This window comes from Canis lupus, chromosome 16, assembly GCF_048164855.1.
Source record: "Canis lupus baileyi chromosome 16, mCanLup2.hap1, whole genome shotgun sequence".
NCBI classification, from domain to species: Eukaryota; Metazoa; Chordata; class Mammalia; order Carnivora; family Canidae; genus Canis; species Canis lupus.
Genome location: NC_132853.1, coordinates 38,973,860 through 38,998,625, shown reverse-complemented (window position 1 = coordinate 38,998,625; position 24,766 = coordinate 38,973,860). Strand labels below are relative to the sequence as shown.

The following is a 24,766-nucleotide window of genomic DNA, read 5'->3' as shown; positions in this document are numbered from 1 at the left end:
AGCCCCACCTGAGCTCATCACGACACCGGAGGGGTGGGGCCTGCAGGCTATCAGCCACGTGTAGGGCCTGGAGGAGAAGAGGGAGGGAGGCAGGGAGGAAGGACTGCCTGCTCTTAAGGCGGGTCTGGAGGTGAACCACACCTCCGCTTAGTCCTCACCTGGACTTTGAGGAGTCTTGGTCTCAGGAGCCAGGAGGGAACACAGCGGTCTGCCTGCCCTGGTTACCAGGTACGTGCCTTTATTCTCTAAAGAGAAGAGAGGGAGATTCAGCACCTTTGCCAGCCTGACTCATTGAACCTTTTGTCCTCAGCTTTTCCACCTGTCCTGGGGGCTGGAAGTAAAAGCAGAGAGAAATGAGAGAAGTAGTCTCAGGACAACAGACCCCAGAATTCAGCACTTTAAGAGAATGAAATCTGCACCCACTCTTCAGTATATAGATGAGAGAACCAAGGTCCCGAAGCAGGGAGGGTGGGTGGAGAAGGCTCTTGCCCGAGGTCACAGACTTGGGAAGGGAATGGACACAGAACCCAGGCCTCCTGCCTCCCAGCCCAGAGCACAAGGCCTGGCCCTGAGCCCCGGTGCTGGGCTCTTCAGAGGCTGCCAGGAGTCCAGGGGTGGGGGCCATGGCCAGGTTCTGCTTCACTGGATCTGGGTGGAGGGGATGTAATAACCAGAAGCCACTCTTCAAAGATGGGGGTGGAGTGTGAGGGTGGGCTATTAAGGCAAAATGTTTTGTTTTTTTTTTTAATTGTAAGGACTGATAAGCCTTTATTGTTTGGTTTGTTATTTTGCTTGGCATTTATTTATACTGTGATTTGAACAAAGGCCCAGTAGTTAGAAAACCTTGTTCTTCCATGAATAACAGAAGGTATTCAGTGTCCATTATATTGATGTTAGCAATAATAGTAAAAATAACGTAAATGGCACACTGGAAAAGATGGAATAATAATGCCTCGCCAAGTTGGGGAAATAATTTAAGATCTCATGAAATAGGCATTCCATTTGTGGGGGTTTTTTATTGTTTAATTTTTTAACATTTTTTTATTTAAATTCAATTTGCCAACATATAGTATAACAAAATGCTTTTGAGGAGGCTCGGGCTTCATCTTCTGTCACCTTCTCCCTTCACTGACCTGGGCTTATAGTGGGAGGGAGAGAGTAAGTCAATGAAGTGGGAGCAGGGATTTGCTGAGGTTTCAGGATCCCCCTGCCTCCGGAGCCCTTGGAAACAAAGAAAGATATATGAGGTCAACTCTGAAGGGGGAATATATGGAAGGGACCTATGAGTAGGGCAGTGCTGGCTGGAGCCCTCTCTACCCACTACACACCCCCAACATGTATACAAGCAAACACACAACACACACACGCACACACACACACACACACACACACACCAGAGTCTGGAGCCCCAGAGCCCTCCCCTCCACCTTAGAGCAGGAAAAAAGGAGTGAGAGAAGTGGGCTGGTGAGGGTGTCCAGAAATAAAGGAGTGAGACCCAGCCCCTGCCCTGTGGGTTCTGGTGATGAGTCAGGGAGTATTCAAAGTGAGAAGAGTTTGAACAAGAGCCTGAAGGGATGCCTTTTGCCTTTTGCTTAACCCCAGGCCTGTCCCACTGGGCTCCAGAATCCCAGACGGGCCAGACATGAAAAGTGTCTTAAATCTATGAAGCAGTGACATAGGGTTAAGAGTTTGGGACTGTGGAGCCAAGACCACCCAGGCTCAAAGCCACTGGGTTCAAACCCCAGTGCCACCAGTGGGTGGGTTCTGCAGGCTCTATGACCTTAGTCAAATCCTTGAATCTCTCCAGATCCACCGTAAGAGAAGATGAAACAAGTAAACTTTAAGTTCTGTTACTATTATATCCCCATAATATAGATGGGACAACTGAGGGGAAAGGGTAGCACAAAAGCAGTTTCTAAGCAGTAAGCAGACATCCTAGGTTTTGGTCCTGAGTGATGATCCAGGCCCCCAGTGTGTTCTGCAATGTCAGTAACCCCACCCTCCTCTGCGGGGCCCAGCAAAAAACATTGTAGGATGCACCGAGATCCTGCCCCAACAAATCCAGGCCACTTTGAGCATGTGAAGAAAGAGCCACAGCTCCATGTCTTCAGCCGCTCCCAGGAAGGAGCTCAGAGGCTTATTTCCTTCCACTGCCATTTATAGACACACTTCCCAGGCCTGAGATGTACCGTCCCCTTCAGGCCCTGGCCAAGGAAAGGTCTGGCAACAGAGCCTACAGGAGCCATGGGGGACAAGGGAGCCTGGCTTTTTTCATTAACTTACTGTGCAACCTTGGGCAAATCATATGTCCTCTCTAGACGTCAGATATCCCTCTGCATAAGGAGTTAAGAATTGAAGTCCCTCCCTGACCTCTGCACTGTACCTACAAATTCTCCTCTGCTTTGCCTCTTCCTTGGTAACACTGTTTATAATTGCTCATCAGCTTGTCTGTTTCACTAACTGGTCACAAGTGGCAGCAACTAAATGCAGGGTTCCTGGCATCAGACAGCCTGCGGTCCAGTCCTGCCCTGACACTTGTTGGCAGTATGATGCTTGGGCAAGTTACTGACCTCTCTGTCTCTCCATTCACACATCATAAAATGGAAAATAATAGTATCTACCTCATAGCATTATTAGGAGGAGCTTAAAAGGCTTTATGTATAATATATGTGCATAGTAATTACTCAATAAATATTAGCTGGTATTTATTTAATAAAGGCGGCTGTGAGGCACCCGGGTGGCACAGTCAGTTAAATGTCTGCCTTTAGCTCATGTCACGATCCCAGGGTCCTGGGATGGAGTCCCATATCAGGCTCCCTGCTCAGCGAGGAGTCTGCTTCTGCTTCTCCCTCTGCCCCTTCCCCTGCCTATGCTCTCTCTCTCTCTCTCTAATAAATAAATAAAATTTTAAAAAAAGGCTGTGACATAGTAGATATTCAGTAACTTCTATTGAAATGGTTTTATATGACAATCACCTGCATAATGCTGATTCCATGCCATGCACCTGTTCTAAGCATGCTATAAATCTTAATGTGTTTTATAGTTAAGGAAAACTGAGGCACAGAGAAGTTAATTAACTTGCCCAATATTGTACAGCTAGTAAGTGGTAGAGCCGAGATACAAACCCAAGGAGTCTGGTTCTGGTATGCTTTTAACGAATGAATAAATATGCCTTTACTTGAGAGGAGGAGTGGCAGGCATTTCATCTACCAAAATTATTCAGTCCCCAACCCTGGCCTCTTTCAGGTCCCGGACATTCCTGGTTGGCAAGTGACTTCTCTGGGGTGTAAGTGAGGCTGGTTTGAAGCTAGAGGTAAACCAAAGGTCACTGTCTTCACCATGTCACAAGTGATGTCCAGTCCCCTGCTGGCAGGAGGCCATGCAGTTGGCTTGACTCCCTGTGAAGAACCCAGGAGGGCCCTGCATCCAGCACCCAGCCCCAGCCTACCACCCCAGTGTCCTTACTATACCACAGAAGGCTGGGGAGCCCAGGCCCTGATGGCTCCTACGCCTTACAAGGGACCACCCAGCAGGTGCCAGCAGGGCCCACAGCCTGGAGCCAAAGCCAGCTGCCTCTTACAGTCCCCTGGTGAGCAGGCCTCGGGGACCCTGGAGGACCTTGACTCCTACATCGACTTCTCACTGGAGAGCCTCAACCAGATGATTCTAGAACTGGACCCCACCTTCCAGCTGCTCCCCTCAGGAGCTGGTAGCCCCTGGGCTGAGCCCACCAAGAACACTACCTCGAGGATAAAGAAAGACGAGCCTGAAGCCTTGGGTAAGGACCTGGGGCACAGTGCCAGGAGGGGGTACTTGGGGACCACACCTCATGAAGAAGGACTTTTCTATCAAATCAGAGGAGCAGAGGACAATGTCCTTTTGGGAGGTGCTCTGCAGCCTTAAACAAGTTACTTAACCTCTCTGTTTTCTCTCCTATGTAAAAGATATATACAAGTTTCCCTCACTATCCAATTCTATTTTGTTACTGAGTTTGGAAAAGTGATGGATACCCGCTTTATGTGATTTTTTCAGAGACTTTAAATAAGCTAATATATATATAAGAATTTCATACAATGCCATACATATAATTAAGAGCTTGATAATTGAACCTGAGCCTCACTGCTCTATGATACATCTCTTTAGGTCCTAACCTGGGTCCCCTGAAGCTTTTATAGGTTTAGGGGAGTATCTCTCTGGGAACACCCAAGCTGGAAGTAGTAGGGTTGGAAAGACACAGAATTCAGTCTATTTAGGGCGGGCCCCTGCTGTGTTTAAGCAGTGGTGTACTGGTAAATGTTTAACAACTAGTTCTATAATGGGGTGAGAGAGAGCCCTGATTTAAAACATCTGCCAAATTTCATGTATACATTCTCCTACCATGGCCAACTTCAAGCTACCAACATGATGTCACCGAATGTAGCATTGAAAGACATGCCTATAGAAGGCCATTACAGTACACATACTATTTCTACCATACCAATACAATAGATAGAAATAACATCAAGAGGGGGGATCCCTGGGTGGCTCAGCAGTTGAGCATCTGCCTTTGGCCCAGGGCGTGATCCTGGAGTCCCGGGATCGAGTCCCACATCAGGTTCCCTGCACGGAGCCTGCTTCTCCCTCTGCCTGTGTCTCTGCCTCTCTCTCCATGTGCCTCTCATGAATAAATAAATAAACTTTTTAAAAAAAAAAAGAAAGAAAGAACCTCAAGAGTATAGATAATAGGCACCTGATTGGCTCAGTCAGAAAAGCATGCAACTTGTTATCTCAGGATCATGAGTTCAAGCTTCGAGCCCCATGCTGGATATAGAGATTACTTAAATAAATAAAACTTTATTTTTTTCCAGATTTTATAAATAAATAAAATATTATAAATAAAATATAAATAAATTTATTTTTTGAGAGACAGCTCGAGAGCATGCAAGTGGGGGAAGGAGCAGAGGGAGAGAGAGAAAGAGAGAGAGAGAGGGAAAGAATCTCAAGCAGTCTCCATGCTGAGTACAGAGCCTGACACAGGGCCCTATCTCATGACCCTGAGATCATAACCTGAGTGGAAACCAAGAGTCCGATGGTCAGCCAACTGAGTCATCCAGGTGCTCCTAAATAAATAAAACTTTTTTTTAAAAAAGAGTCTAGATAATAGAAAAATTTAGTAAAATAATGGGGATATGATAAATTGTATTTATCACTTTTGTTTTTTATTGTAAGTTTATATTATATAATTTAATTTTTAATAACGTCTGAGTTTAGAAGTCAGCTGGACAAAATCCTAAAAATTTAACAATCAGCTCTTGCAAACTTGTACAAGCCATCTTCAATACACCACATCCAAGGGAATCTAGAAATTCCTACATCTGGTGTCAGTTTCCCAAATAAAGAGTTTCAAGTATACTTTGAGGGTCAAGGAGCAGCCCTATTAGGCTAGACAACTGAGGTCTCCAGGGGTTTAAAGAATCAGCATAAGTAAAGGGGTACAATTAGGATTAGAGATAGGAAAAAAAAGGATTAGAGATAGGGTCCATGAGAATTATCTAATTATATCTATAATATAACTTATTATATCTAGGCTCTGTGCCAAGTACCTTACAGGAGAACATTTAATCCTCCCAATCTATCATGGAATATCTTGTCACCATTTTACAGATGAAAAAACTGAGGCTGATAGACTTCAGCCAGTCTAGCCTAATCACTGGAGTCGGGCAAACATTACACGAGCTATTGACTTCCCTTCTTTGTCTCATATTCCTCATCTGTAAAATAGAAATGAGTTCTTAGCTCAAAGGGGGTTGCAGGGTTTAAAAGAAATAACACTTGTTAGTTGTTTATCAGAAATCCTGGCATGGTGTTAGTCATTATAAACGGTATCTGTTTTAATTAAACATGAGGTTTGCATTTAGGACTTGCCCCAGGATAGACAGAGGGTCTGGGGTGAAGGTGAGGCTGGCACCCAGGTTCTCTGGCGCCCCAGTTCCAAGTCTCCAGCCTGCCTCCTGCCCCTCCCATCGAGCATTGCCTGCCAGGGCTGTTAAAAGAACCACCTCTATCTCCCAAGATCTTCCTGCCTCTTGAGGCCAGTCATAGGCATGTCTCTGCAGGGAACTGGTTGAGTCTAATTACCATTGGCAGGAGCAAGCCCAGGGCTTTAATGTTCATGCCCCAAGGCAGGGGTTCCACACACTCAAGGCCCACTGGGGCAAGACCAGTCTCTGTGGAATGTCCATATGTATGGGGTGAGGACATTGACAACATCCCCTTCCCCCATCAGGCAATGGTCAGTAGTCTGTGTTCTCAAATGCCCTGGGCTCAACCTGCCGTCGTGGGGATGTGTCCACCTGACTCTACGTGGCAGAGGGGTTTCAGGGGATGAGTGGGCAGCCAACAATGGTCAGAGATTTCTGATGAAGACACCTAGTTCTGCCTAGTATCTTCTGATGGAAAAAGAAAATCCTTTCCTCTAACCTCTATCTGAATGGCAGTGATGCCTGGGAGCTCATGACCTCCTGAGACAGACGGCATAGTCAGTTTCCTGTTAGAAAGTTCTTCCCTGTGATCACTGTGATCACTAACAGTATATCACTGTGATGGCTGGCACCTACCTGTCTCTTGCATCTCAACCTACCAAACCCCCCCCCCTCAGACCACCACTACTGGTGACAGAGCACTTGCCAGCCTGTGGCAGCGTAACTGGCTCTGTCTCCGTGGTGAGTTTTCATTGGTCCCAAACTTATCCAAATGTGTGGGATGCCCTCCCTTTGCCTCTCATCCTTCCTTTTCTTGGGGTGTCGGAGGGAAGATGTTCTATAATTGTAGTGCTAGCAGATGTTCACTGTTTCTCTTTGTCCTCGCTTGGCAAAATTAAAAATTAAGCATCGACGATCCTGTTTCTCCCTCCCCTAAATATAGATGGATAGATTTTGTAGTGCATGATCTCAGCATCTACCCCCTGAAAGAAACAGTGGTAGCCTCATTTGACAGATGAGAAAGCAAGGCTCAGAGAGACGTAATGACCCATGATCACACAGCCAGTGCGTTGTAGTGCCCCTGCCTCAAAGCCTGGGCTTCTGGCCCCCAGAGTCTGTGTTCTTAATTCTCTCTGTGTGTGTGTGTGTGTGTCTCTCTCTCTTCCCTCCCTCTCTCCCTCCCTCCCTCCCTCCCTCTCTTCTTTGGAGCTAGTTTCCTGCTCTCTGGAGCTTCAAAGAACAAACGTGTTTGGAGGCAGCCTTCAGGCTCCTCTTCTGGGCTCCACCTCTCGCAGTGCTCACAAATCTCCTCCAGCTTCCCTGCCCCTGCCTCTTGCTTACCTGCCTTCAGACTTACCCTGGGGGGCCCCCATCTCACAGGGAGCATGACTATTCCAAGCAAACACCATATCCATCTCCGCCATTCCTCCCCATCTTTGGACTAGGCACCCACATTTCATTTTCCAGCAATTTCAGCCAGGCAAGGCTGTTTGCCAATCCCAAGTGAAGGGTGTCTAATAACTGTCTCTCTGCCCCCCACCCACGTGCCCCCTTCTACCAGCCTGGCCTGGCGCCTACATCCACCCAGCACTGCTCAGACTTGCCCCACGGGCCTGTAAACAGTGGCTGCACCCAGGTGAGGGTGTGGGGGGCCTCTACCTTCCCTAGCCACATGCACCTCAGGGCAGTAGCAAGGGGTGACTCACAGCTCCAGGACTTCTTCCTTCCTCCCTTCCCACCCTCCTCTGCTTGCTCAGTCCCTGGAGCAAGCCCTTTGCGATGTTTGGATGACCCAGTGAGCAGGAATACCAGAGCTTCACCTGGTCAGGAGACCCTCCCCAAAGCAGCCATGTACCTTCTCACAGGGCAGGACCTTGGGAAAGGGTCATGAGGAGTCCCTCCTCCTGGAAGAGGCAACCCCCCCCCCCAACACCACAACAGATCACAGAAGCAGAAGTCAGATTCTTCCACTCTCTGGCTATGTGGCTTTGGATAACTCACTTAGCCTTTCTGAGCCTTGATTTCTCATTAATTATATGGAATTCATAATATTTTCTACTTCAATACTTCATGAGGATTAAATGAGCGAATACAGGTAGCATGATTGCAACAGCACTGGCACACAGCACTCAATAAATATCAGCCCTTATTAAAAATTATGCAACAAATGCCAGCTCCATTGCCACACTTTTCTGAGCCTCAGTTTCCTCCTCTGTAAAAGCAATGCCTGCTGCTATAAACACTATAAAGTCCTATAAAAATAGAAGTTGTGCTTGACAACCTTCCAGAAGAATTCACCCCATTCCAAGACCTCTATTCTTTCAGAACCCACAAGACATTGTGCCAGATAGTCTTCTCTTGCTTTCAGCAGTGGGACTCCCACCATAGCTGGACAATGTCAGCCATCTGGCCAATACTGGCCTCAAAAAGCAGACAGGCTAGAGAAGTTCTCTAATGCTCACCAAGAGCCAGGCTTCTGGCACCATTCATCAGTGTCTTTGATCCTTACCACAACCTCAGGAGGTTGGTTTTAGATTCCCACTTTGCAGATAAGGAAACTGAGGCCTATGGTGATTAGGAGAGCCTGATGCCTCCTAGCAGGAAAGTGGCAAAAACAGGACTCATGCCTGGGTTTGTCTGCCAGCAAAGCCAGGCCTGTTCCTATAGCCCTTGGGACAGCATGCCCAGGTCAATCTGCCAGCGGCCCCCTCATCTGAGTAATCCTGCACCCCCACCCTAGGCTAAGCAGACTCAGACAAAGGCAGTAACCGCAAGGAAGCTCAGAGGTCCTCCCCTGGAGCGGGCCAGGGCAGGCAGGGATTCCACAGTCAGAGTGGGCGGGCATTGGTACCTATGCCAAAGCCCAAGGGGGTGGGAAGCTGGCAGACAGGAGCCATAGGTGCGGTTTCCCGCCGACTCTGCCCCAGTTCCCAACCTGGGAATCCAGAGGCAGGACCTAACAGGCCTCTGAGAGGGAGCAGCTAGGTAGCCCCCCACCTTCCACCATCTTTGCTAGAATAGCAGCCAGAACAATTCCCCTCCCCCAGGCCAGGAGGAGGGGTGTCCATGCTCACCATGAGGAAAACCACTGGATGCCCCGTTCCAGGGAGGAGCAAGTCCTCAGAACAAGAGTCCTGGGTGTCCCCCACTGGGGAATGGAAAGAGCATTGGAGTGAGTCACCACCCTGGGGCATGTTGAATAAACAACAATTGTGTACCAGCTAAAAGCGTGGCCTGGGAGGTCCACAGCTTGATCTTGTAGCCAGGCCCCTGGGATCTCCTGCTCTTAAAGCAGAGTTCTCAAACTCTAAAGTGTTCTCAAACTCTAACTCAGATTCCAGGGAGTCCTGCTAAAATGCAGATTCTGATTCAGCAGGTCTGGGGTGGAAACCAAGATTCTGCGCATTTGACCAGCTCCCAGGTGAAGTAGCACTGCTGGGCTGGGGGCCACGGTGGTGTGGCTTGGTGCACACTGGAATCAGCAGGGGAACTAAACAAACTGAGATCTGGGTTCACCCTGGAGATTCTGATCTATTGGCACAGGGTGTAGCCTAGGCATTAGGACTCTTAAAAGATGTTAATGTGCAACCAGAAATGAGAACCCCTGCCTTCATTGTAGGCACAGATGTAGAAACAGCCTTCACATGCCCTGAGCAATGGAGGCATCAGAAATAGAGTGTGACTGGCACACTCTATTAAGCAGTCATTTTAACCTGGGAGGGAGACATTCACTCAGGAGAGGATTTCCTAGTTTTAAAGGATTTACTATGTGCCAGGAACAGTGCTATGCCACCTACATTCATCTCATCTTATCTTTACTGTAACACCAAGAGACTGCATATAGTCACCCCATTTCACAGGTATGGAAACTGAGGCTCTAGTTGGTGAAGTCGTTTGGCCAGGTGCTCTGATAGTAAATGGCAGAGCCAGATCTGAAATGTAGGTCTATCTGACTCCAAGGTCCATGTTCATCCCACTGCATCTCCCCACCAAAGGAAGAAATCACAGGGAGGCTGACTTTGGAACTGCACCTAGGAGGTGGAGCTGGATGCTAATCCTAATCCAGCAAACTTCTCTCTAAGCCTTGGTTTCTTCATCTGTCTAAAAGTGGAGAGACCAGATGGTCTTGAGGACTCTTCCAGCACTCTTATTCTGTGAGTCTAGGCTCCCAGGCTTCACCAATGCTCTGCTCTCTCCCCAGACATAAAGTACATCGAGGTGACCTCCACCAGATCAAGGTGTCACGATGGCCCCCAGTGCTGTTCCAGCCCATCTGTCACCCCACCTTTTGGCTCCCCACGCAGTGGTGGCCTCCTCCTTTCCAGAGACATCCCCCGAGAGACTCGAAGCAGCAGCGAGAGCCTCATCTTCTCTGGGAGCCAGGGCAGGGGGCACCAGCGCCCCCCTCCCTCTTCTGGGGCTCCCTCCTCTCATCCCTCACCCTCTCCCAGTATCTCCATCCCCTGCATGGGGAATAAGGCCTCAGGCCCCCAAGGCTTGGGCTCCCCACTGGCAGTTTCTCCAGGCTTGGAGAAGGGGTTGGGTGGCCTGGCCCCACAGCGGGGCAGCAGAGTGTCTGTGTTGTCAGCCAGCCCAGCATCTGATGTCAGCTACGTGTTTGGAAGGTAAGTTGCTCCCACTATAGTTTCTGATATTGCCTCCACAACACACACACACCCTAAAATCATAGAGGAGGCACCCTGCTCTATCTGACCAAAATCAGAGTGCACACCAAAAACGAAAGAGTGAATATTCTCTTTTATGCCATCACAGTCATTTGGACCTCAAGCTTTCCTCAAGTATTTAGAATATATGTAACTCAATATACAAAAATTTTGAGTTATGTCTACCTCTTGGGAAAAGAACTGATACATTCATGGGGCTCACCTGATCCTTTCCAGCACACATACAATCCATCTCTAGGAAGGGATTTTTTTAAACCTCAAAACATACGGATGTAAATAAAATTGGGGGGCCTAGGATAAAGCATTTACAAAAGAAAAGCCTTCTTATTCTTTGTTGCTAGCAAAGCCTAGCAGGACAGAGTTGCCCAGCCCAGTTTGCTGGCTTCATAGTAAAGCTGCACACACACTCATCCTGCCCAGGAGAACCAAACCACAGGACCTCTGTTCCCTACACCGACTCCAAAGTCGATGTGCCAAGGCAGACCTTGGCAAGAAGGCTGGGATTCCACAGCCATGGCCGTTGGCATGGGCCTCTGAGTTCAGAGAGAAGTCTGGCTGGATGCAGAGCTGGCCTCCTCCTCTTCCTCCAGCTGGGGAGTTCCCTCTGCATCTGTCATGGACATGGTCCAGCCTGCATGCAGGGCTCTTGGGAATATGGGGCACTTGTGTGATAACTCGGTCAGACCTGCCGGGCTGAGAAGACAGAGGGGATCCAGTCCAGCCTAAGCCCACATGACCTGCAGGGGATCAGCTCATTGGCTACTTTAAATGGCCAAGACTCTGCAGTGCAGGGACATTTCTGTATCCTTCGGCATCCCTTGGGAATCCAGGTGGATATGTACTTTGCTCTGGGCTGTGGGGGATGGAGTATGCAATACACTATTTAACCAGAGCTTTGGGTACCCCAGATCAGTAGATTGTGGAGCCTGGCTCTGGCCCCTGTGTGTCCGCTCTGACATCCTAACACCCTGCCTATCTGGTGCCCCTCTCTGCAGCAGCCAGTCCCTCCTCCATTCCAGTATGTCCAGCCATCAATCATCTTCTAGATCCTTGGAAAGCCCAGCCAGCTCTTCTTCCAGCCTCCACAGCCTTGGCCAAGTGTCCCTGTGTACAAGAGCCAGTGACTTCCAAGCCCCCAGCAACCCCACCCCAAATATGGGCCAGCCCAGAGCAACCCACTCCTCACCACTGGCCAAAGAACATGCCAGCAGCTGCCCACCATCTATCACCAACTCCATGGTGGACATACCCATTGTGCTGATCAACGGCTACCCAGAACCAGGGTCTCCCCCATCCCAGCAGATTCTAGGACGCCAGGACTTTGTCCGACCTGGGGCCACTTCTTCCAGCAATTCTTGTCCAGCCACCAGGAGCCATAGCCAGACCCTGCCAGATGCCCCTCTCACCACATCCTCGGAGGGTAAGTTGTAAACCAATACTTCAAATGTTGTAAGGTTTGGTTTGGGGAAATAGACAAAACATCAGTGGGAGTTTCTTTTTTTTTTTTTAATTTTTATTTATTTATGATAGTCACAGAGAGAGAGAGAGAGAGAGAGGCAGAGACATAGGCAGAGGGAGAAGCAGGCTCCATGCACCGGGAGCCTGATGTGGGATTCGATCCCAGGTCTCCAGAATCGCGCCCTGGGCCAAAGGCAGGCGCCAAACTGCTGCACCACCCAGGGATCCCATCAGTGGGAGTTTCTGCAATAGCAGTTCAACACACTTGAATACCTAATGTGTGCTAAGCACTTTGCCATATAGTAGAGACAAAGAGACAGATACAGTTTAGAAAGAGAGACAAAAACCAAGGATCACTATAGAGTAGAATAAACACAGAAGTAAAGAGATGTCCTAAGTCTTTTGGGACCACAAAGGAAGGGATGCTCCTTTTGGTCTGAAAAACTGGGAAAGCTCCTCAGAGGAAGTGACATCTGAGCTGGATCTGGAAAGTGGATCAAAAGTCTGGAGCCATAGTGAAAGGGATTATAAAGGAAAAGAGGGACCTGAGTGGGGAAAAATTAGAGAGGGAGACAAACCATGAGAGAGTCCTAACTCTGGGAAACAAACAAAGGGTTGCAGAAGGGGAGATGGGTGGAGGGATGGGGTAACCGGGTGATGGGCACTAAGGAGGGCACTTGATGGGATGAGCACTGGGCGTTATACTATATGTTGGCAAATTGAATTTAAATAAAAAAAAATTTAAAGAAGTATTCAGCCAGAGCAGGTGAGGAGGGGCATTCCTAGCAGAGGGAACAATGAGTCCACGGTCATGAAGGTGTAGAAGCACATGCATGTTTAAGAAATGACTGGAGTGTTGGGTGTGGGGCACAGTAATTGAGTAATCTGGGGCAAGATTGAGAAGTCTTGAATACCACACTAAAGAGTGGATTCCATCTGCTAGGCCATGGGGTACTAGCAGAGAGGCTCACACAGAAAAGTTTTGGGATCAGAGGTACACATTCAATAGTTCACTCTGGCAGCTAGCTACATGACAGCTGAATTGCAGGGCCCAGCCTGGGCAGGGAGAGCAGTTTTGTTTTGGTTTTCATCACTGAAGTGGTCCGGACAAGCTGTGACGGGGGCCTGCACCAGGGCAGGGCAGAGGAGAGAGGACAGAGCCAGGAGACCCTCGGGATATGAAAACAGCAGGCTTGATGACTAACCCAAGAGAGGGAGAAGGAGACAGAGTCAGCCCTACCTCTGACGTTCGCAGATGACGAGCACACAGAGAGCCGGCGGAGACAATGCATTCCAATTCAGACAGCTAAAAACCACAAGACGCAAACACCCTCCTTCCCGTAGTCTGTGACTACAATCGTCCAAAAAGAACAAAACCAACCAGAGCCCAAAGCAGTAAACACAGAGGTTCAGGCTTAGCACCCACATGGTGCACCTCTCCAGAGTAGAGCTCCTGCAGAGCCCCAGGGTCACTCCCTACTGCCCCCTCACTCAGCCACAAGCATCAGGGTGACTCCTGGGGTGGGGGATGATGTTCACTCTGGCCCACGCCGCCATTCAGGAAGCCATGTCAGCATAAACAAAAGAAAATGGCATGACAGGTGTGCCTGTGAATCTGCTCTGATCATTTTCCCAGGACAAATCATTTGCAGACTTTAGTACATTTTTTAAATAATGAGTTACCCTCAACTGGCCACAGCACACCTTTTCAAGATGCCAAAATTGAGAACCACTGTTCTCTGCCTTATGGACCTGGGAAAATAGCCATTTTGTTATCACAAAGAGCACATGTACTTAATCTGGTGATATTCCCATCCTGGTTTGGTGACACCCCAGGATATCACTAATTATACCCTGGAGTCTAATCAAATTCTGCAAACCATTCTCAAAACAAAATCCATGCTAACTGGGATCCCTGGGTGGCGCAGTGGTTTGGCGCCTGCCTTTGGCCCAGGGCGAGATCCTGGAGACCCGGGATCGAATCCCACATTGGGCTCCCAGTGCATAGAGCCTGCTTCTCCCTCTGCCTGTGTCTCTGCCTCTCTCTCTCTCTCTGTGACTATCATAAATAAATAAAAAATTAAGAAAAAAATCCATGCTAACTGCCCAGGCTATTGGTGTGTCAAAGACCCTCAGAGACTGTTTAGTACACTTGGTCCTCTCTGGGCTTCAGGAGCAAGACATTTGTCCCAAATCAGAGTCAGGAATCCTATCTCCTGACTTCTTCAGGGGTTTGTCTCCCCAGATCTGCTGCCTTCCTTTCCTCAAACTTTTAGTTCATCTTCTTTTCCAAACTGTTATATGACCCCCAAGACACTTGTAGGATTCTAAGGGGGAAGAATGGGTAAAATCAAACACATGATGCATCTTAGATCCCATATTTATCCCTTCTTTCAGTCCACACCAGACAACACTAGATTTGAGAAACTGTTTCTCATTAAACTGAGATTTTATCTGTTTATGACTCATTACCAAGGATACAAGGGAGACTCCTAGGTCCTAGATGTGCCAAACCCTGGAATTCTGTTAGATTTTGCCTCTTATAGGCAGTTGGAGATACAACAGGGTTCGGGTAGGGTAGGGTGGGTTGAATAGGACTAATGAGAGGGTCCCCCACTCCCCTCTGTCCAGCCTAAAGGGTCCCCCTATCTGTCTCCAGGTCCTACCAGGGACATGCAGCCCACCATGAAGTTTGTGATGGACACATCTAAATACTGGTTTAAGCCAAGCATCACCCGGGAACAAGGTAAAAGGAAGCATTGTGTTTCGAGGGATGAGTGATCCAGGAGTCAAGTCTGGGTCTTGCACTTTGCATCAGGCAAATGGGGCCCTGGGTCATGGTAGGGAAGGGAATGGCAAATTGTAAGTCCAGGGAAGGGGGGTATCGTGTGAACCTCATGTCCCAAGAAAATGGAGGACTGCAGCAGGAAGGGTGAGGATTAGACAATAGGAAGGACTTCTCGGGAACACAAGGTGATTCTGTAATGTCTGCTCTATGAAGACCCTATGGGGCTGGGAGACAGAGGGTGTCCAGGTCAGGGGGGTAACTGTCTTTGACCCAAGGATTGTTCCAGCAATCGAGCTGCTGAGGAAGGAGGAGCCAGGGGCTTTCGTCGTGAGGGACAGTTCTTCCTACCGAGGCTCCTTCGGCCTTGCCTTGAAGGTACAGGAGGCCCCTGCACCTAGCCCAAACCGATCAGGTATGCACTCATCTCTATCGCCACTCAAGGCCTCACAGAGGCAAGGAGGTATGGTGGGTTCTAGGCCAAGCTCCTCCGCTACCTCGCAGCCCGCCGCCCGTAAGGACTCCTAGGAGGAAGGGCCACCTCAGCGCTCTCCCAGCTGCCTTCTTCCACCGAGGCTCTGTAAAGAGCCCTTTCCATGGCAAACCTGAGCTGCCTCTGCCTCCTGGAGTCCCCAGGGTCTCTGCTCTGCTCTCCTGGAAGGGAAGAGGAGGAAGTTCCCAGCCCCTCTCCAGGAAGCTCCCCTCTGGGTGCCCCCCTCTGTCCAGACCAGCTCTATTGTGAAGGAACTTAATGTGTGTGCCCTAGCTTATCATGTATGTGTGACAGCTTATCATGCATGATTTTTATCACATGTGGGCCCTGGCCTATCACATGTGCGTGATAGTTTGTCACATATGTGCTAGTTTATCACACATGTGATAGCTTATCATATGCTTTCCTGGGGTCTCACACACGCAACACACTTCTGTGGGGCACCCACCCTGCACTAGGGTACCTCACTGGGAAGAGAGAGAAAAATAGATCATTATGGTACAAGGTACTTCAGTAACAGCCCCTCCCCAAGCTCCAGAAGTGTAGCTCTCATGTAACAAATGGATGAGGTAAATGAGGCTCCAAGAGTTAGTTAATGACCTCCCAGAGCTGGGATGAAAACCCCAACTTCATGCTCTCCACACTATATGCCGCTCTGCCTAAATAAGAAAGTGACCTCTGGGGCAGTGTTGGTTATCACTGTGCCAACAAGCACAGAAAGGAGGACGGCTGGTGGAGAAGACGCAAAGGAGCATTGGGCACCCTCCAGGGCCAGCCTAGCTCCAGCAGGGACCATCTAGTGCAGAATAATAACCCCTGGGAAGGAGTCAGTGGGGGAGAGAGAAATCAGGCTGAAGAATTAAGATCTGATCTCAGCAGGCATTGGAACCATCCACCATCCCTGGTAGCTCTTGAGACCAAGAGGAAGATCTCCAGAGAAGAGAATTACTGGACGCAGAAGCCTTTGAGCAAACACATCGGCACCTCCTTTGCAGGAGGCCTTGACAATAGGGTTCCTACTGGCAGTCCCACCCAGAGGCTGGGGGATGAACAAGTTACTGTCCAGATGGACCAGGAGGAAGCTAGTCAGAGAATGAGTTGGTTGGTGTTTGGCCAACACTGGACTCTAGAACTCCCATCCATCCACACTGTCTTCTGCCTTTGTCCAGGTGAGGACAACAGTGACCTCATCCGCCACTTCCTCATCGAGTCTTCCGCCAAAGGGGTGCATCTCAAAGGAGCAGATGAAGAACCCTACTTTGGTGAGCCTCTCCAGCCTACAGGCCGCTAGGTGGGCGCCACCTTTCCAGGCTGGGAGACTGGTCCTGGGAAGGGCTTCTCACACAGGATGGCCTGTTTCCTTGCAGGGAGCCTCTCTGCCTTTGTGTGCCAGCATTCCATCATGGCCCTGGCCCTGCCCTGCAAACTTACCATCCCACAGAAAGGTAGGTCTGGGCCCCAAAAAGGCAACACCAGGGCACTAGGCCTCTCTATTCTTACTAGAAAGGCTCCTAGTGGTCACGTCTCACTTTATTTATGTATTAGTATCATGGTTAAAAGTGCTTTGTCTGGAATCCATCAGTATCTCCTGATTGAGAATTTGAGAATGTCCAACCTCTCTGAGCCTCTGTTTCCTCCTCTATGAAATGGGGACAGCTGTCATCATATCTCCTTACAGGATTAGTTGGGGGTTAAATGATTGGGTCCAGATGAGGCTCTTATCACTGAGTACATGTTTGATAAATAGGAGCTTTCTTTCATAGGATGGAAGGAGCATAAATCAGCTGGTTTGGAAAGGTTTCGGGTATTTTTTTCTTCCAGGTCCAACCTTTATTGGGCACTCCCTTGTTACTCATCCCTCACCACAACTGTGTCAAATAGGTGTTATCTCCTATTTCACAGATGAGAAAAGGAGGGCTCGAGGGGCTGAATAAATTGCCCAAAGGCACACAGATAAGACCTGGAACCAAGATCAGAAAGCTGCAAGACTAGCCAGAGTAGATGATCTCAGGATGTGCAGGAGGAGCAGCAAAAGGATCTGGGAGTGGAGTCAGGGCAGGGAGAGCCCCGGTGTGGTGATGGGGAGCCTCCCTACTTTCTGCAAAGAAAGGCCTGTGTTTGGGATGGGGTCCGAAAGAAGGAAGGAGGTCAGAGGCTTCTGAGGACCAGGTAACTGCAGTAGTCCAGAGGCTAGGGGAGTGAGGAGGGGAAGGAGGGATCAAAAGGCTTACAAGTGAGGCATCTGGGTTGCTGCAAGTGGCCCTGTTTGTCTAATTACGGTAATCACATCAGTTTTCTCAAGGGCTTGCTTCCTGGAGGTGGGGGCAGAGGTGGGACATGTTCAAAGGGATTTATGTTCCTATAAGAAGAGTCCTGTTCACTCTGCCCCCACCCCCTCTGGGGCCTGTTCCTTTGCTTTGGCTCAGAATTGGGAGGTGGAGATTCCTCAGACCCCACTACAGACAGCCGAGCCTCCTGCCTGAAGAAATCTGCAGGTGAGTGGCATGGGGGCGGCTCCAGGCTTGGCTGTGCCTCTGGAGAGTACTTCCCGGCCCCACGCACACACATGCCCATGCGAGTCTACACATGTTCCCATTACAGCTTTGTTTTTTCATCCTTAATAAGGTGCCCTACAGTCCTCCCCATCCCTATAAACTAGAGGTGGAAGGCTGCAGTCTGGAGTGGGGGGGTGCAGGGGGGATGGGGGAGTGGCAGGAGAGAAGGAGGTTAGTAAGGCTTATACCCTGTCCTGCACACACATGCACACATGTGGATGTGCTGGGGTCTCTCTGGTTCTGAGATACCTGCCCTAGAGGTGATCTCTAGGATTGGGGTTCTCTGTGGAGTGTCATGTCCAAGTCTTGGGAGTCTCTACAGGGGAAAAGTTGCTCCTGTTCCATCCAGAGGCGAGGCACAGATCAGTACTTGTCTGAGTGACAGCTCCTACAATGGGCCCCCTCCCCATTCTTGTCTTCACCTTCTCTTGACAATGAACAACCAAGGCTCCAGGGTAGGTAGAGGTGGAGGCAGTGCCAACCATGCTTCTAGACAGAAGGAAAGTTTGCCTGGACATCCCTACACATAGGACAACAGCCCCTCCTTTACTCTACCCTAGAAGGCCAGAGGCCAGAGCAAGGCAAAGCAACAGATGCTTCTAAAGTCCTCTGGGGTTGGCCTCAAATTGCAGTCACCTACACACCCGTGCCTGCCTGCCTTCTGCCTGCCTCATGGCTCAGAGGAACCCCACTGGGTCCATGAAGAAGGAAGAGCCCTGACACCTGGCTCTGGGTAGAGGGAGGACCAGGGTGTGGGTGACCCCACCTACCCCTGCACGGTGGATCCTGGCAAGGCCCAAACACAGCATTTACATCCCACAGGCTGCCATGCCCTGTACCTGATCTCCGTGAGTGTAGAGAGCCTGAGTGGAGCCCTGGCCGTGAGGAAAGCCATCTCAACCACCTTTGAGAGAGACGTCCTCCCCACACCCACCGTGGTCCACTTCAAAGTCACTGAGCAAGGCATCACGCTGACTGATGTCCAGAGGAAGTAAGGGACTTCCCTTGCCCTGGGGCTGCTGGGCTGGGCAGGGGGATCTGAATGGGATGGCTGAGATGGCTGTGGATCAGTAATGACGGTAGGATTCAGGATCCTGGACCCAATGTGGTCAGTGACCTGCTAAGTGACTCCAGACAAGTTCTCCACTTTCTCTGGGCCTCACACCAATGACCTCCTACCAAAGTCTCCCTTCCCTGTGACCAGTGGAGTTGAAATTAACCAGTATGCATTGGGCACTGGTTAAGTCTGCATCCACTGATGGAACAGCTACAGGAGGCCAGACTCTGGCTGCCCACTGGGACACAATGGATGAGATCACTCCTTCCCCTGCTCAGGCTCAGGGCTTCACAGTATAGCAGGAGCCCTAGAGCAGGTTCCTCTAGGAACAAGATAAGCAAGATGTCATTCCCATCCTCAAGCAGTCGAATAACATAGTGGGCGGGGAGCAGGGAGACGATAGAAAACCTGAAGATTCGGGACACAAGGCAGATTCATTCCAAGAAAAGAGAAGTGCAAACATGTGCCCCATGGCCCAGCAGTGGGAACAGTCACAGGAGGCTTTAAGGGGTCTGAGAGGCTTCTTGGAGAGCAGAGCATCTGACCTTTGGGAGAGCTGAAGAGGATGGAGGTAAAATGTGGCACCAGGACAGGCTCCCATCAGCTATCCTTCTCCCCCTGCCCCTTCCAGGGTGTTTTTCCGGCGCCATTACCCCCTCGCCACCCTCCGCTTCTGTGGCATGGACCCTGAGCAACGGAAGTAAGTTCAAGGCTGGGCCAAACTCAGCCATGTGGGACCTAGCTGCCCACTGAGGTTTCTTGCTGACTCTGGGACTGGGATCACAGATAAAGCCTGTGACCCTTGAGGGGCCAGGACCAACAGGATGAGGGGAGGGCGGGACCTGGTGGGGTGTGGACACAGCTGGCCATTGTCTCCTGCTGCTCAGCCAGAGTTCTGTGAAATGCAGAGAAGCCTCAGTACTCATCACTGTCCATCTCTTTTTCCCCCAGGTGGCAAAAGTACTGCAAGCCCTCCTGGTAAGGCCTTCATGTGCACTGTCAGCCACCTTACAAGTTTCCCTGGGCCATAGCCTGGGACCCAGCAAGGGGAGGAACTTAAGGAAGGAGGGAGGCCATGTCCTGACCTTAAGACAGCCCATGGTTTTGATGGGGGTGGCACAGGCCCCAGTCCTCAGAAAGCCTCCAGTCTGAAGAAGGAGACATGAGCCTGGGAGCCCTTGGTCTTATGTAGGAGGCACAGGTTCTGACCACAGGGAGTCTTATCTATGAGGATGCCCCAGTCTGATGGCCAAGACACATCCTTGCCCTCAGAAAGCTTCCACTCTGATGAGGAATTCACAGGTCCTATCCTCAGAGAGCCCTCATTCAAAAGGAGGGAAAACTAGATCTTGAACTCCGAAATCACCCAGTCTGACAGAAGAGACATATCTGACCCTCAGAGAGCTGAGCAAGGGACAGGGAGGAGCACTATATTAGTGGAGATCACCTCTGCCAGTCTCTCTGGGTCATCTCACTCAGGCTATTCTCTCTCACCAGGATCTTCGGGTTTGTGGCCAAGAGCCAGACAGAGTCACAGGAGAATGTGTGCCACCTGTTCGCGGAGTACGACACGGTCCAGCCAGCCTCCCAGGTCATCAGCCTGGTGGGTACTCTGCTGCAGGACACAGAAAGGATGTAGAGGGAGGGAGCTTCCTGTGCACCTTCCTAGACATCCCAAGGGGCTGGAACCCCTGAATGGGAGCCGTGGCCACACTAATGAGCCAATTTATTGGACTGGAGGAGAATGATACCAAGTGGAAACCCTATGACCTTCAGCAGTGACCTTCATCCAGACCAAACTGTGTCTAAGTTTCCTCAACCATAAAAAGAGGCCAATAGACAAGAGCAGCTATTCTTCTCAGACTTTGACAGGCATCTAAACAAGCTTCTTGTGATTCTGAAGCACACCCACATCTGAGGACCCCTGACTCCATCAACTTGGACACTACCAGCACAGCAGCCTGAGTTAGAGACCTGGACTCTGTCATGGCAAATAGCAAGTGCTGGATCAGGACCCATGGGCTCCTAGTCCACGGCTGACCTGAGAGAGATGACGTGCAAGGATTGACAAAGGAGGGGTGGACAGACTCAACTTCCCTCCATATCTGTTCCTTTCCCTGCTTCTGTAATGGCTTCTTGGGCAGCTGTTCCCAGGACAAAGCAGGATTGGCCCAACCTGGATTCTTAGGCCAATGTGGCCATAGTTGTCAGGGTAGCTTAGAAAGGGGGAACTGGTCCCCAAGGTCAGAGACCACCCAGCTACCCTCACATTCTTGATGTCTAGCCTTTGCCATTGCAAATGAGTATCAGCCCCATCTTTTCTTTCAATTTTTTGGTAAGTAAGGGTCCTCCAGCTGGTGTCACAACTGCCCTCATGTTACTTTTGTAACCCACAGGAGGGAGGTGGGGGCAGGGAGACCTCCTGCTCTCTAGAGCAGACACAAGGGTCAGCTTTCTCTGGTTCTGTCTCAGCTCCAGCCTTGCTGAGTGCCCCCTGCTCCCCAAAACACACACATAGACACATAGACAGGCACAGCAGTAGGGCGTCTACTGGCCTCACAACCACACAGGGGCAGCAGAGAGTCATGAATACAAACAGGCAGTCAACTCAAGAGGTTTGGAGAATCTGGGCGGTCTTTTCCCCACCCCCACTTCCATCAAGACTCCCAAGAAGCTGGAATAGTTTGTCTAACAGGCCTGGGGTCCTAAGAAAATCACACCATGAGGATGGAAGAGGAGGCTCAGAGAAGAGGCCCACTTTTGTTCTATAAGGAGCAAGTGCCCGCCCCCTCCCAGCTGTAGGCCCTGCCACAGCATCATTGTCATTATCTTTGGCCATAGTTGGGTCTGACAGATTATATGATTTCAACCCAGGAAGCCAAACCGTACTGAAGCTGCCCTAGAGCAGCCCACTCAGGCTGTGCTAGAGAGTACAGCACACTAGACAAGTTCCCAAGGTCATATTCAGGAAGGAGAGCCCCCCCTCCTTGTACCCATGAGTGCCTGTGTAGTTCCCATGGAAAATAAAGTGTCTGTCTTGGCATCACAGTTGATTCTAAGGCATTCAGGACTGCCCACTCAGAGGTAGAGACCTGAACAGAGAGGAGCCCTGAGTTGGCAGGTGGTGGCATATCTTAAAGAAGACTGCATATGCCACACTCCCTCCTAAACCCCTGCCACAGCAGTACGGCCTCCATGGGCTTCCCTTCATAAACCATCTCAAACCATTCCATGTACCCCACATGGCCCGCACATGCGGTTTTCTCCTTTGTAACTCCTCGCCTGCCATTCTGCTAGGAAGACAGAGATCTGAGCTCTCACCTGTGTCCCAGGGCTGAAGGGGAGTCTATGTGGCCCCCCTGACAGGTTCCAAGGTTTCACTCAGGCTCCATGAGGAACGAGGAGAGGCAGGTGAAACATTGGCAGGAGTCGGGAAGAGTCTCTGAACCCAGATGAGCCCTGAGCTACCAGTCCAGCCCTAGAGAACCAGACAGTGGCTTCATCATCCCACCCTGAGCCTGAGTGGTAGTTCTACCACTAGCTTCTGCCAGCCGGCCATCCAAGTCGTGCCAAGTGGTATAGGAGGGGCCTCAAGAAATCCACTTTCCTAAGGAGCCTTAGGAAGGGGAGCTGCTGCTTCTGTTGAGGCCCAGCTCTGTGACCCAGTGGTAGGAGCTGCTGCTTCTGTTGAGGCCCAGCTCTGTGACCCAGTGGCAGGAGCTGCTCTGCCTGGAGGGCCTGCAAAGAGACCCTCCTAATGGCTTTAAATCGCTGTTGAGGAGCCCCACCACCCCACCCACTACCAAACTTTGATTCCAGCCTCCCACCCCAACCCCCCTCGACCTGGCTGTGGACCAAGTCACTGGACTCATAACACTCTGCTGCATTTACCACAGCTCATCTTTCCTCCAGGAAGATTTAACAAAGAACTTGACTTAGACTTTTGCTGATGGGCAGAGCAGCCAGCCCAACAAGGATAAATGGGGTGGGGAGCAGAGGGGAGGAAGGACAGCCCAGAGGGGTGGGGCCTTCACACCCCAAGTTCTGGAGGTCCTGGGCCTTACAGCCCTTGGTCTAAAGACTCCCTCACCAGTACTTTCCAGTGTCATCCCTCCCAACTTTCCATCCCTCCTCATCCTGCAGTCTACACACACACCCTAAACAACCCGCCACCCCTTTTCCCCTTCCTCCCACCCCCAGGTTCTCCTCTCCTTCCTCACCTTTCTCCAACTCATTCTTTCTTGACCCACCTGCCCTCAAAACCATCCTCTCCCTCTTTCCAGAAAACCCTTCCTCTCTCTCAGTCTTGTCCCATGTAATTTCTTTCCCCACATCCTTTTGGCCCCAGGTGGCTACACCCACAGCAAAGCCCAGCTTGAGTAGATGGGAAGTGAGAGAGTAAGCCGCCTGCACTGCCAACCACTTTTCAAGTCTCAGATTGCCATCCTCTCTGAGTCCTGCCTCCTTTCTGGCTACAGAGCCACCTCCCCTGAAGGCTGAAGCACCCTCCCCACCCCTGCCACCTCCCCCACACTCATCTGTCTGCTTACCTCAGCCTCAACCTCCTGTCCTTAACTCTCAAGCTCTCCAACAGGCTGAGGGATTAGAACCAGGACAGGACTGGAAGGTGAAGGGCTCTCAACCCAGAGATCGGTGCCTTGCTTCATGCAGCAAGGGTTTTCTGGCTGGATGCTTTGCTCGTGTGAGCCAGGAAAACAGATCAGTGCAACAGCATTCTAACAGAGGTTGGTGAGTGCCATGTAGGGCTGGCAGCAAAAGTAGAAACAGGGAATGTAAATGTTACCCATGTGGAGGGAATGAGGGCAATGTTGCCAAGGAGGTAACATTTGGGTTGCATCTTCAAGAATGAAAAGGAGTTTAGGATGCAAAGAAGTGGAGAAACCAACTTTTAGTGGGAGGCTCTTATGCGCTCAGTGCAATGTGAGGCACATTAAGTATGTCTAATCCCATTTCACTGATGCCCATATTCTCCTAGCTGGGAAATGGCAGGGAAATAGGATTCAAAATCTGGGCCCATTCTGCCTCAGCATTCTCAAACAAGCAGATAAGATGAATTTGTGCATCAAGCACACCAGTATGTGACGGCACCATGTTCAGTGTGGCTAAAGGATATGTGAGGGGAATAAGTGAGAGGGGATGCAAAGGAGAATCAGGAGCCGGACTATCCAGAACCTTGGGTGCCAAGCTGAGAACGTCTAGGGAATGAATACCTGTTACATGAATGGAGGAGTGAATGAATGAATGAGGCTGGACTCAAGACCCTTTGTGTACATTTGTGCACAATCCTACATGGCAACCTACTTGGATTTCATCCTGTAGGCAATGGGGAGACATCAGAGGCTTTTCAGCCAAGGAGTAAGTGACCAGATTTGTGCTTTAGAAATAAGGGTGTTTGGGCAGCCCCGGTGGCTCAGTGGTTTAGTGCTGCCTTCAGCCCGGGGTGTGATCCTGAAGACCCGGGATTGAGTCCCACATCAGGATCCCTGCGTAGAGCCTTCTTCTCCCTCTGCTGTGTCTCTGCCTCTCTCTCTGTCTTTCTGTGTCTCTCATGAATAAATAAATAAAATCTTAAAAAAAAAAAGGGGGGGTGTTTAGGGGCAGGAGACAGGATCTGAGGACTGGGTTGGGGAGAAATATGATCGGAAGAGGAAGCTGTGAGAACTTGGACTTCAGGCCAGGAAAGGGAAAAGAGCCTAAGGAGCCAGGCTGGGGTGGGATCCTACTTGATGTAGGCCTGGGTCCTGGGTTCCTC

General features: G+C 50.2%; 1 protein-coding gene across 1 annotated transcript; it reads left to right on the top strand.

The window, feature by feature from the left end:
* Positions 1-69: 69 nt before the first annotated feature.
* Positions 70-22,041, top strand: TNS4 (tensin 4). The gene is made up of 13 exons (XM_072780466.1): positions 70-228; positions 3,247-3,778; positions 10,162-10,585; positions 11,641-12,065; positions 14,763-14,849; positions 15,178-15,303; positions 16,551-16,643; positions 16,749-16,826; positions 17,808-17,876; positions 18,759-18,927; positions 19,625-19,693; positions 19,945-19,971; positions 20,491-22,041. Exons 2-13 carry the CDS (start codon positions 3,340-3,342, stop codon positions 20,630-20,632), a joined length of 2,148 nt encoding a protein of 715 aa, XP_072636567.1. The 5' UTR covers positions 70-228; positions 3,247-3,339; the 3' UTR covers positions 20,633-22,041.
* Positions 22,042-24,766: the final 2,725 nt, after the last annotated feature.